The sequence below is a fragment of the Lathamus discolor genome, chromosome 9 (genome assembly GCF_037157495.1).
Source record: "Lathamus discolor isolate bLatDis1 chromosome 9, bLatDis1.hap1, whole genome shotgun sequence".
Lineage (NCBI taxonomy): Eukaryota > Metazoa > Chordata > Aves > Psittaciformes > Psittacidae > Lathamus > Lathamus discolor.
Window position 1 is genome coordinate 19,355,262 of NC_088892.1, and position 12,326 is coordinate 19,367,587.

At 38.4% G+C, this 12,326-nt stretch overlaps 1 protein-coding gene across 8 annotated transcripts in view; it reads left to right on the plus strand.

Moving 5' to 3' along the window:
• Positions 1 to 12,326, plus strand: part of DIAPH2 (diaphanous related formin 2) — a 234,385-nt gene that overhangs the window by 42,471 nt on the left and 179,588 nt on the right. For all 8 annotated transcript variants that reach the window (XM_065690008.1, XM_065690010.1, XM_065690011.1 and 5 more), the window contains 5 exons: positions 127 to 243; positions 1,460 to 1,578; positions 2,238 to 2,302; positions 3,930 to 4,034; positions 4,775 to 5,398. In XM_065690008.1, the coding sequence (XP_065546080.1) occupies positions 127 to 243; positions 1,460 to 1,578; positions 2,238 to 2,302; positions 3,930 to 4,034; positions 4,775 to 5,398 (1,030 nt within the window). The remainder of the gene's footprint in view (positions 1 to 126; positions 244 to 1,459; positions 1,579 to 2,237; positions 2,303 to 3,929; positions 4,035 to 4,774; positions 5,399 to 12,326) is intronic.

The window sequence follows — 12,326 nt, forward strand, 5'->3', positions numbered from 1 at the left end:
AAGGTTCTATTTGAACAATATGAACAGCATCCAGGGAACTGGGTTTGGGGTGGGTGTTTTGTTCTTCTATATTTTTTGTTTTAATTTGTTTTTTTTTGAGTTGTATTTCCTTAATAATGTTTGCACTGATGTGAATGAAGTATTTCATCTACTGTATAATATGTTGAAAGATACTTCTTCTGAAAATTACTTCTTGTCAATTCTCCAACATTTCCTTCTCATCAGGAGTGATTACTATGTCCGGTAAGTGCCAGGTTCGATTTTTTTGGAGGGGAGTAGGTCAAGGAATTGGATCAAGACACTGGTAAACTGAGTAGCTCATGCTTGAATAGTTGCTTGGAAGCTGATGTGTTTCTTGTCTTTCCACTCAATATTAATATTGAAAAGACCTTGTTAAATGCAGTAATGCTTATTTCAAAGACTTGAAGCTTATTATAATACCCTCATCCCAGAACCTCTTCACCTACAAAGTCATAGGATCAGAGACTGGTTTGGATTGAAGGGATCTTAAAGCTCATCCAGCTCCACCCCCCTGCCATGGGCAGGGACACCTTCCACTAGAGCAGCTTGCTCCAAGTCCCTCTGTCCAACCTGGCTTTGAACACTGCCAGGGATGGGGCACCCACAGCTTCTCTGGGTGACCTGTGCTGGAGCCTCTCACCACCCTCACGGTGAAGAGTATCTTCCTGATATTTAATCTAATCCTCCCCTTTTCTAGTTTAAAGCTATTACGTCTTGTCCTATTGCTTCATATCCTTGTAAAAAGTCCTTCTCCAACTTCCTAGGAAGGTTCTTGTTTTAAGAAGTAATTGTTTTGTTGTAAAGGGATGATAAAAAAAAAAAACCAGTATGCAAAAGGATTTAACTGAGAAGTAAAACACGACCCAAGAAAGCTTCAGTTTTTATTTATTTTTTTTTTTTCCTGATTGAAGGTTTGGTATTTCACAAGATCAGGTTTAAGGGTTTATTACTTTGAGAGCTCAGTAGTATGTGCAACTCAGATAGAATACCTTGCACTGGTAAGAACTAACAATTTTGAGCACAGAATCCCCTAATCTTGGAGGTTCCTGATGTTGTTGGGTAGAGATTAAGGGACTACTTAATTTATTTTCTAAGTAATTGAATACTGGTATAGTTACCAATGATAGCACATTTTCAACACAGTGAATTCTAAATAATTCTTGCAGCATATATTGAAAATACTAAAAAGGCTATTCGTTTTATGAGATGTTCTTTGGCAAAGGATAGATGAGAAGTGCACAGTGTTTGTGTAGTCCTGAACATGAGATTATCTTCTGGGAAACTGCTTTATTAGCCAGAGGACAAATAAGACTTGTAACTTGTTCCTTTTACTGGCAATTGTATACTTAATACATTAGTATTTAAAGTTGCATCCCCCCATATTGCATAAATGATTATATGTGTTGTTCTTATCTTATAAAATGTTTTTCTGTGTTAGACCTCAGTATTACAAGATCATAGAAGAATGTGTATCGCAGATAGTATTGCACTGCAGTGGCATGGACCCTGATTTTAAATGCAGAGGAAGAATGGATGTGGATTTTACTCATCTTATTGGTTGGTATACTATAAGCAATTTTACACTGTTTTACTGAAGCATGTAGTTTTACTTTGTTTTCTTCTGTCTAGACTTCAACTGACTCTGAATGTATTTAGTTTTCTGCAAGTAAGCAGGTAAACTACAGGTGTACTTGCAGAGCAGGCCAGATCAAATGCTGCAACTGTTAATAAAATGACACTGAGGAAGTTTGCTTTTCCAAGTGTGTCTTGACTTCTGTCTGAGTATGCTAGTTTTAATAACCCAAACCTACTTGTTCTTAAATTCTGTCAATTTCAGCTCTAATTTAAATAAATACTAAGTTAGGGACAACTGGTTTGTTTCTCCATGCCAGTTGCTACTATAATACATAATCTACTTGTGTTTACCTGACTCATAAAATGTTTAGAGGTTTACACTGCATAAGAATTCAATAGAAGTGCTTTGTACCATTGCTGAGTGATAAATCTGTGCTTCACCGTTAGATCAAATTCTCCTTGCCTATGGAATAATTTTAGTGAAATAAGAAAATGCTCGGTCAGATCAACTTAGTAAGTTATTGTATTTTTTGTCTGCTGCTTTTGTGTCATGGGATCATAGAGTAATTATGATTGGAAGGCACCTCAGAGCTGTGATAAGTTTTACCTGATTTCTGTGTGGTATTTTATTTCAATTCTAGATGCATGTGTGGACAAAGCTAAAGTAGAAGAGAGTGAAAAGAAAGCAGCAGAATTTTCCAGAAAAGTAAGTCCTAATCATCATTCTTTTTATGGTATGGAATAGAAGCCTGACAGGATCACAGTAGGCTTGTTTCACAGTGGAATCTTAGTATAAACGGTGAAGTAGTGTATCTCACAGGCAGGATGTTCTTTCACATGTAATAGCTCTGTGGGTTTTGGGTTTTTCTCTGTGTGTGTACAAGGCTCAGAATCGATTGGCTCTGAGTTACACAGCAGATGAGGTGTATTAGCTGTACATATCTTCAGCTGTATTCCTCTGCTGTAGATAAGTGATGGGCAAAATTCCACTTGTAGCTGTTTTGTCCTGAAATACACAGTCATAATTAAACACCTAAAGTGCAGGTATATGCTTTAAAAAAAAAAAAAAAAAGAGTGGTTGGAGGGGAATGTTCACATGTTTCCATATACCTTTGATTAAGAACCTGAAGAAACTTATTGAGAAGCAGTGTAATTCAGTATTTAAAAAAGCATCGACTCTTTAGGCACAGAGATGCTAACATTAAAATATTGATCTAGTAATGAATAAAAGGTTAGACACTTAAAATGATTTCTGTAGGAAGAATTGCAGATCAGTATGTTTCTTGTTATAAAATTTTGGGGATATTTGTAAAGAAATTGATGCTTATCTTCCTGCTTTATCACCATTGGTGTTTGTGCTGAAACTATCTTCATACAACATGTATTTTCAAGTTACTTAAATTTCTGTTTCCTAGATTGTTAATGGCTAATTTGTTCATCTTGGCACATTACATCATGCCTAAGGTTATGAAATGCTGAATGTACTGCATGAGCTGCAGTAGTGCTGAAGTTCGTATACCATGTTGTTGTGTATTAAAAGCCTTCACAATATAGCGTTTTTTCCTGGTCTGGTCAAAGAAGCCTTCTGCAGGCCAAAAGGCAGTACTTGTTCTGGAACGTTCAATGCGGATGCATTTTTAATAGGAGCTATTGTGTCTGAGTTTTACAAAAAACAAACGGTTGTGATGTTTCCCTGGCAGCATTATTTATTGTAATGTACTTTCCTACAGGCAGTCAACACGTGTTCCTTCTGGTGATAACGTGTTGTGTCCTGTGGAAGAATGACTACTAGAAGCTTTTAAAGATTATAATGATCTCTTGAGTCTAGCAAACAGCAGTAGGATGAGAATATACAGCAAATGTCTCTCAGTCATGTAAACTGGACTTGGGCTTTGTATGGGGACATAAACACTAAGGGGATCAGTATCTTATTTGGCTACCTTCTTTCTTGTTATTTTGTGGATGATGTTCCTGAGGCTGCACTCATGTCTTCAGATTTAAGCTCGCTGCAGGAGCTGTATACTAAAGTTTAGTTTGGTAAGTCTGCTGTGTTTTATTAAGAAAAAAACCCTGTTGAACCTGCAGCTGTACTAAGTACTAGGATCTGACTGGTTCTGTGGAGGTGACTTAGTGATGGAAAAAAATCATGTGCTACTAAAAGAGCACATGCTAGAAAAGTAGTTGTTGGGTTGTTTGTTTTTTTTTTTTATTATTTTTAAGTTAAAAGTGCATCTCTTGCTCTACTTGTGATATTGTTCCAAGAAATCCTGAAAATAGAGTACCTAGTATGGAAGTCAATGGACAAACATTTCTGTATTGGTTAATCATTGCAGTTTGATGAAGAGTTCACAGCTCGACAAGAGGCACAAGCAGAGCTTCAGAAACGAGAAGAGAAAATCAAAGAACTTGAAACAGAAATAAAACAGCTACGAACCCAGGTAATAGAACTATGTGACACTGTGTTCCACAATTGAGTTCAATTCTATTTTTGTCTTGAGGAACAAAAATCTGTGATTAATTTGTACTAGGCTAGCATCATGTTACAACTCCAGAAACCTTTCTGATGTTTTAACATACTGCTGTTTCTCTTCACTCTTCCTTTTGTGAATTATTCGAATGCCTATTGCAATTGCTCTTTTTTCCTATCACCTCAGAAACAACTGTGGACAGATTTAAAAGAAAGCCTGAGGGGTTGGGTCATGTCCCCCCCCAGCAAGGTGTCAGGATACTTCTGAACAGCTGTGCTCGCATAACCTCTGCTCTGCAATAGCTGCTCCAGTGATTTCTGTGGAAATCTTTCCACCAGCAGATTGGAGTTAAAATACAGTATGGTTATTGCTGTCTGTGCCCCAGCTTGCTGGGGTATCCTAAGTGGGATGAATGTTTTGTGCATTGGTAAGAAATAAAATGCTGTTCGGTTCACTTAAATGTTACTGCTACTATTAAATTTTCTGTAAAATGGAAACAATTGATTTTTATCAAAATGCTAGGTCATTCAGTTTGCTTGGCAGTTTTATGGTACATAGTATAATCTATTGTTATTGCTTCTCATTTAAATAGGAGGACAGTTGCATTTCTTACTTTGCTGAGGTACTGTTGACTGCAAGGCAACCTAGTTGGTTCAACTTGGGATTAAACTACCTCTTTGTCCCACTGAAAAGAATCCTCTTTATTTCAGGGTCCAGGCATGACAGGTCAACTGGCAGAAGTAGCATCATTACCTCCAACGCTACCAAGTGAGAATGTGCCACCGGCTCCAGCACCGCCACTCCCTGCTGGAGCAATACCTCCTCCTCCACCACTACCTGGTGCAGCAATACCGTCTTTGCTACCTGGGGGAGCAACAGCTCCCCCGCCACCACCTCCACTGCCTGGTGGAGCGATACCTCCTCCTCCTCCGCCACCACCTCCACTACCTGTTGGAGCAATACCTCCTCCACCACCGCTGCCTGGAGCAGCAGCACCACCTCCTCCACCACTGCTGCCTGGAGCAGCAGCACCACCTCCACCTCCTCCACTACCTGGAGCAGCAGCACCTCCTCCTCCTCCTCCTCTGCCTGGAGCAGCAGGACCTCCTCCTCCTCCTCCTCTGCCTGGTGGAGCAGGACCACCTCCCCCACCTCCGCTACCTGGTGGAGCACCTCCTCCTCCACCGCTGCCTTTTGGTGGGCCTCCAATGCCACCACCTCTTGGGGGTGCTCCTTTTGCTCCCTTTCCAGTGACACCAGCATTACCACATGGGATGAAGGAGAAGAAAAAGTACAAGCTGGAAGTTGCAATGAAGAGAATCAACTGGTCAAAGGTATCACAATGTTTGGGTTTATTCCCATTGGTAAAAAGTACTTTTGAGAAAGGAGGAGATAACATGTTAGGATTTACATTAGGTTGTTAATAACACTTAAGATGTTCAAGGAATTCATTCCATTGGTCCCAGGTGGGAGTGGTCCCCAGGCTTCCCTGGTATCTGGGAGAATGCTGTAATAAGGGTAATGCACCCTGGAGAGGCAGAAAGGGAGGCACAGTGAATGTGCTCTCCCCTGTGGTGTGAACTCCCGTAACTAAAGGGTCACAAGGATCATCAGGAGTTTGGAGCTGCTCTCCTATGAGGAGAGACTGTGGGAGGTGGGGCTGTTTAGTCTAGAGAAGAGCAGGCTTAGAGGGGGTATGATTAATGCATATAAATACCTCAAAAGATGGGTGCCAGGAGGATTCTGCTGCATTCCTTTCACTGGTGCCCAGGATGAGGAGCAACGGCCATAAACTCAAACACAAGCAGTTGCACCTCAGCAGGAGGAAGAACTTCCTTACACTGAGGGTGGCAGAGCACTGGAACAGGCTGCACAGAGGGGTTGTGGAGTCTCCCTCTCTGGAGACATTCCTAAGCCACTTGGACATGTTTATGTGTAACCTCTGCTGTAGGTGACCCTTCCTTGGCGGGGGTTTTGACTAGATGATCTCCAGAGGTCCCTTCCAACCCTCATGGTACTGTGATTCTTTATCCAAAACATTTTTGATGTACTGACTGATTTAGTTGATACTGGTTTTTAAAGGCACCTTATACTCTGAGGTAAACTCCAATTAATGCTGCCAAGAGCCTGTAAGACTTCATATTCTGGGGTACTTGTAGCTAAAAGCTCTCAAAAATGTTGGCTGATTTTATGTAGAATGAAGCTGTGCATGTTTTCAGCTGTAACTGATATTTGACTTCCCAAGTGAGCGCTTCAGAGGGAAAGCAGGTTTAAGCTATTAGACACTTAAAATGTTTTCTTCATAGATTGTGTTACTACTGGTTTTAGCAAAAAAGTTGAATTAAAGGGTTGCTAAGTTTTAGGACAGGGAAGTGAATCTTGGATAGACAATTGAATGGGAAGTCTGCCATTTCAGTACTTGAACAATCTGGCAGTTGACAGAAGGAAGCATCTGGAGTAAAGGGATAACTGCATCTCTTTGCTTAATTTAAGTAGCAGTGTCTGAGTAATGAGAAAAGATGGTGGAAAAGGATATATATTAAGACTTTTACATGAGTCTCTAGGTATAAAATGGAGTAAAACTTGGTATGAATGGAATTTTGGAAGCAGTGCAAAGCAGAACTCTGGTTTCAGTTTGGTCTTCTCCGGGTAAAGCAAGCCTTGGGAGCTATTAATTATGTGGCTTATGATGGTTTTTTTTTTCCTTGCTCTTTTTGAGGATGGGTTGAAAGTGGATCAGGCTTTCAGAGACTATAATTTTAGCTTTGATATCTTCCTAACCATGTTTGATTTGGTTATGCCTTCTATGAATTTCTTATTTTTCCTAATTAAAAGAAATATCTCTATACTGACCATGATAATAAGTGTACAGACTTAAACTACTAAAATTTTCTGTTTAAAGCCAGATACCTTGACATGAAGTAATGAACTATTTTAAGATCAGTCCTCTAAATACAGTAATTTATTATAAATCGAAGCATCTGATTAAGAAACACGGACACAAAATAATTGGCTTCGTTTTATTAGTGCTTGTGGCATGTTTTGGATGTTTGAAAGGAGATTTAGCTTGCATTGCCTTACTGGCCTATCCATGATAGGTGTACTACAAAACACACTTAAGGTGTTTGAATTTCCCAAGAGACGCTGGTGTTTACCCTGTTACGTAAGTTGTAAAACTTGTCAGAAGGTCCTAAAGGCAGTGGTGTTAAAAAGCACCAGGTTTTGTCAGTGTTAAAGCAGTGTTGTACTAGAGTGAATTTTTAGCTATTGAGTTATGAGTAAAATTATTACTGCATCTCATTTAGCTGTGTGTGGTTTCATATTAAACTTGAGTTCAAATTGTGGCTCTAGTAGTGTGAAGCTGATGTTCCCCCTCCACCCCATTTACAAATATTCTGTGTACTATAATAAATTTTGGAATAAGATTCTTCTTGGCAGAGCTTTGTATTTGATGTTTGACAGCTGAGCATCCCAGGGAAAGCTTAACTTAGTTCCAATACAAATGCTTTTTAGAAAGTCAGTGGGTTGCACGTTGCTGAGCAAGAGGTTTCTTCTTATGAGAGCTTTCAGAGAATGTGTACTAAGCTCAGAGGATTGATGTAATGACAGCAGGAGAGGGCAGGAGGTAACTGCTGTGTTTTCCTTCGCTTTTGGCCCCGTCATGCGGGCTTGTCTGAGTGGACATCTATGACTGCTGAGTGATGTGGAGTGTGGTTGGTGTAAGAATGTGCACTGAACGTGATTTTTCTGCAAAGAGCTGCTAGTATTTTTTTGGCCTGTATCAAAGCAGAATGAAAACTTGTGTTATCCACTTGGAAAGACATGGTACCGTACAGTGAATGTGAATTGTTGCTTTGCATTAAGTTATCTGCCCATATCCAAACCATTAGCAATAGTTTTAAAGCAGTTTTCAAATACTGGTAACAGCATGCTCTTCCCTGCAGACTCCTCCTAAGTCTGAGGAGTCTGATGTAGTTGCAGGTTCAGAGAATGCTAGTATTTGTGCTGTAATGGTACCTGAAGGTTAGGAGTCAGAGAGATTTATTGGGTTTTTCAAATCGTCAGTGTGCTGTGGCCACAGGGAGGAGCTGTGGGACTGCTCGAGGGAAATGTGTGGGCACCATTAACTTCCACTAAATGTGAGCTCCTGCACAGTCTTAACGTGGTTATATTTAATCAAACCTGATTTGAAAAAGCGCCTTAAAATAGAAGCAAATGCAGTCTCTGATTTGCAAATGAGCTGGTAAGAGCAGTCATTAGTTATTACTTGTCTCTGAGTATAATAGGTCACTTTGTGACAAGAAAAGTTGTGCAAATATCCAGGTGTGTGTTTGCATACCTGTTGCTTTAAAATCCCCTTTTTGATCAGTATAGACACTGTTCTTCCATATAAAGGAAATAGATTTTGGGTATGAGCTAATTGCATCTATCATCAAGACTAAACCATTACATCTTAAAAGCAGTTAGTGATTGGCAGTTTTTAGCAGTATAAAATGTGATAAATGTATTCATATTTGCTGTAGTAAGAAATACATAGATCACCAAGTCATCAAGGCAAATCAGAGGGGCACTTTTATATGTTGCAAGCCATCTGGTTTGAGCTCTAGCTTGGACTTTAGTGTCTGCTTTTTATTTGTCAAGGTAATCAATCTTTGTACTACCAGCTAGTGTCTGACACTTGCCTTGAAACTGTATTCTATCTCAACAGTGTGTTGGTACCAGGAACTTAGTAAAACCAAATTATTGGTGAAGGTAAGCCGTTAAGTGGCTACAGATGGTTATTGCATGACAATTTAACGTTGAACAATTATCGAACATGTAATTTAAATGGCACTCCCAAATGGTACAAGTGGGGTTTTTTTTGATCTTTCATAGCTGGTAAAACCGTCGTGAAATCAATATGAATGTGGGGGTAAATCTCTGTATGAATTTGGGTGTTACCATGTTGTCTTGGATGGAGCTGAATGACGTGGGATGCCAATGTTGCTCCTGGTTGAAGATACTTTATTCTTTAAATATGAAACCTCTGAAAGGAATCACATAATTGCATACAATAACAGTCCTTTGTAGACTGTTTTCCTAGTATTGCTAGGACACTGGATCCTGTGTCCATTGAGTTCTCATGTAGCTGATCTGCCCTGTCAGACACAGTGGAATCTTGGTTTTAAGAGCATAGGTACTGATGGATGGTGATAGGGCAACTGCGTTGGTCTGTGTTTGGAAATCAATCTAGTTTTTCTCATGGGGCTTTTCAGGTGATTCAAAGTAAGTTGCTTTTTATCATTTCTGAATGCATACTGCCACCACTTGAGGAATCCTTTGAGAACTAGTAATGACAGAAGTTTACTGTTGGAAGGGGAACTAGACTGTACTCTGATATTTTGGAATAATAATTTGTTTTTCTAAATAAAAAGTGAGCCTGGGTTTTGTGTTCCTTTAAGTTCCTTTAAGTGTTTGGAGCTGAATAGGCTTTGGAGTACTAAATAATGTCAGCATCATGAATGATTAATCCCACTAACTTTGGAAGATGGAATGTAGAAGGCTGAGATAAAACCTGTGTGGAAATGCATCACGTGTCAATTTGAATTTGTAGTTTGTGGAAGAATTGATGTTTATGTAACTTACACTTAGTATTTTGCCACTGGATTTCAAAAAATATGGAGATGTGCCAAAATAATCTGAAAGTGTATGTAGCAGTAGCAGCAGAAGTTTAAGAACAGGCTTTCAAAATGCTTAAGTAAAAAAGATATTCGAAGTAGTCAACTGTGTTTTTAATGTATTTATTTCAGTAAATATTGAAATAAAATTTAACCTCTTCTATATCTGTAATTCTTATAAAAAAATCTGCACATGAGGCTAAATGATAGCTCTCCTTTATCGTGGGAGGATGAATTAAAGTTATCTAGGGAGAAAAAGAGCTTAAATCTTTGGGTGTGGGTAACACACATCAGTGTGTGTTCTCAGTGGTACAGCATAGTATGACAGTGTGGGAAAGTTGAGGCCTGTAATAGAGAATTGTCAGTGAGGGTGATGGTGCAAGTAACTGTAGAGAGTGCAGTAAAATGAAACCAGTGAGAGGTTTTCTGTGTTCATTTAAATATAATTCTCAGTGCATTTTCAGGAAACTATTGAGAATAAATGTTAACTTTAATCCTGAATTTAAAAGAAATTCTATAGTCCTGCTGTTTCCTTAAAGCATTTACTAAATACCTTTGTCCTCCTGCCAGCCACACCAATGTATTTTATTTTTTTTTTTGAAGAAAAAATTGCTTAAGTAGCCTAGTTGTATTATTAAAAAGGAACAAGAATGTATGAGTTATCATACTGGAAAAGATGCTCATGTATTACATGGAGGAATATGGCATTACCCAGTGTTGGAATCCAGAGATTTGGGGTTGTTTTTTCCCTTAGAAATTAATCTAGCTATATAAAAATCCTTTTAGTTCATGCACTCTTTTGAATCATTTGAATTACACAATTTTTTTACCCTTTAAAAACCTTTATATAAAAAATAGCCCCTTCCCCTCCTATGAAATGTTTATTTCCTGCTGAAGGTATTTTACCAGTGAGTTATCCTTGTCTTGTTTCTTTTTAGCAGATGACTGTCTTCAAAGCTCCTATCATATAATTTTCTGTATATTTTTAAGAACTATGTTGCCTCTTTATGAAATGGAGCTCTTATGTTTTAGAAATGTGTTTCCACCTGGGCTTTTAAGAAAATCTTTTGTGGCTGTCATTTCAGTTACCTTCCCTTATCATCTTTGACATCCAGATTTTTATATTATCCAAACAGATACAAGGGGTTATTTCCATCTGGAGGTTTTGTTTCTTTTTCCTTACAGAATATAGTTTTCATCACAGAACTAAGCCAATTTTCTTGGTGGTGGTGGTAAGAAACTTTGAATGCCATTGGAATATAATTCATTCTTCAAGTCGCTGCCTGTCTTTTACTAGCCACTGCTTTGTCTGGTTAGGATAGTTCCTGTCCTACAATTAATTTATCTTTTCCTGCCATACAATAGTGAAATGCCTAAATAAATAAAACTCCTTCCTGCTTGTAACTTAGGCTTTTTACACTCAGTTGTCCTTGTTAAGTACTATGTGATTCTGGAGTCAGCTGCACTAGTTTTGTAACTGAAATAGAGCCAAAATAAGCTTTTTAGTTTATAATACATATGTAATTGCAGCCACTTTGATTGTAATCAATTATGTTCCCGTGTTTATAGAAATAATTTATAAAGTGTACATCTGCACACTTTGTGTGACAGTGGGAAGTAACTGCAGATGGACACCTTGCTTAAGTGCTCCGGGAGTGATGCCAAAGATCTCCTGCATACTGAGAAAAGGGAAAGTCTATTTGATCATCGCTTTTAAGGAGCCATCAGTTTGGGAATGAAATTCTTACTCTTTAATTTAGTGCCTTTGTTGTAACTGTCTTCACCATTAGAGTTGGATTAAGATAGTTTTTACAAATGTCTCACCTGCAGCTGGTGGTAAATCAGCTATACGTGAAATGATTGATCATAGAGTGGAAGGTGGAGGACCAGTGTGTTACAGTGAAATCCCAGTGAGGCTTGCAAGTATAGTAATAATGAATCTGCTGTATATCATCTGGAAGTTAAATAGACCTTGAAAATTGATTGGCTTTTAAACAAAGTTGTAAAAAAATAAATGGGAGGACTTTAAAAACTGAAGAGGAACATCTTTTGAAAACAAAATAGCTGTTCTGAGTCATGAGTAAAATTGACATTCAGCTTCTGTATGGCAGAGTAATTTCTTCTTTTAATATAGCCAGTATCAAATAAAGGTGCTATAATGAAATCTGGGTTTACATTTGAAAAATGGGAAGTATATTAAAAAAAGATATTAAGTATAAAATTATTACTGATATTTAAAAATAGAATCCTTTCTACAGACAATATTGAGTCACTGACAGTTGCGCATTGATATGTCATTTACAAACAAGGTATTTTGTAATCTGGCAGTGTAAGAAAGGCTATTCTGTCTACAGTTCTCAAGTAGCAGGAATGTATATCAGTGATGAAGAATTTGGGAACTCTCTACAAAGCAATAAAGAGAAGGCTGGAACCCTTTCAAACCCAGATGGTAATACATTATCAATCCTGTGTGGAAAGTGTGTTGGATGGGAGAAGTGCAATAAAAATTGTTGCATAGATCAAGGGTGGTTAATCTAAGTGTGTGTTGTTCAGGGAGCATCTAGAAGAGGATATAATGCCTGGAACATAGCTAAACTTAGTTCAG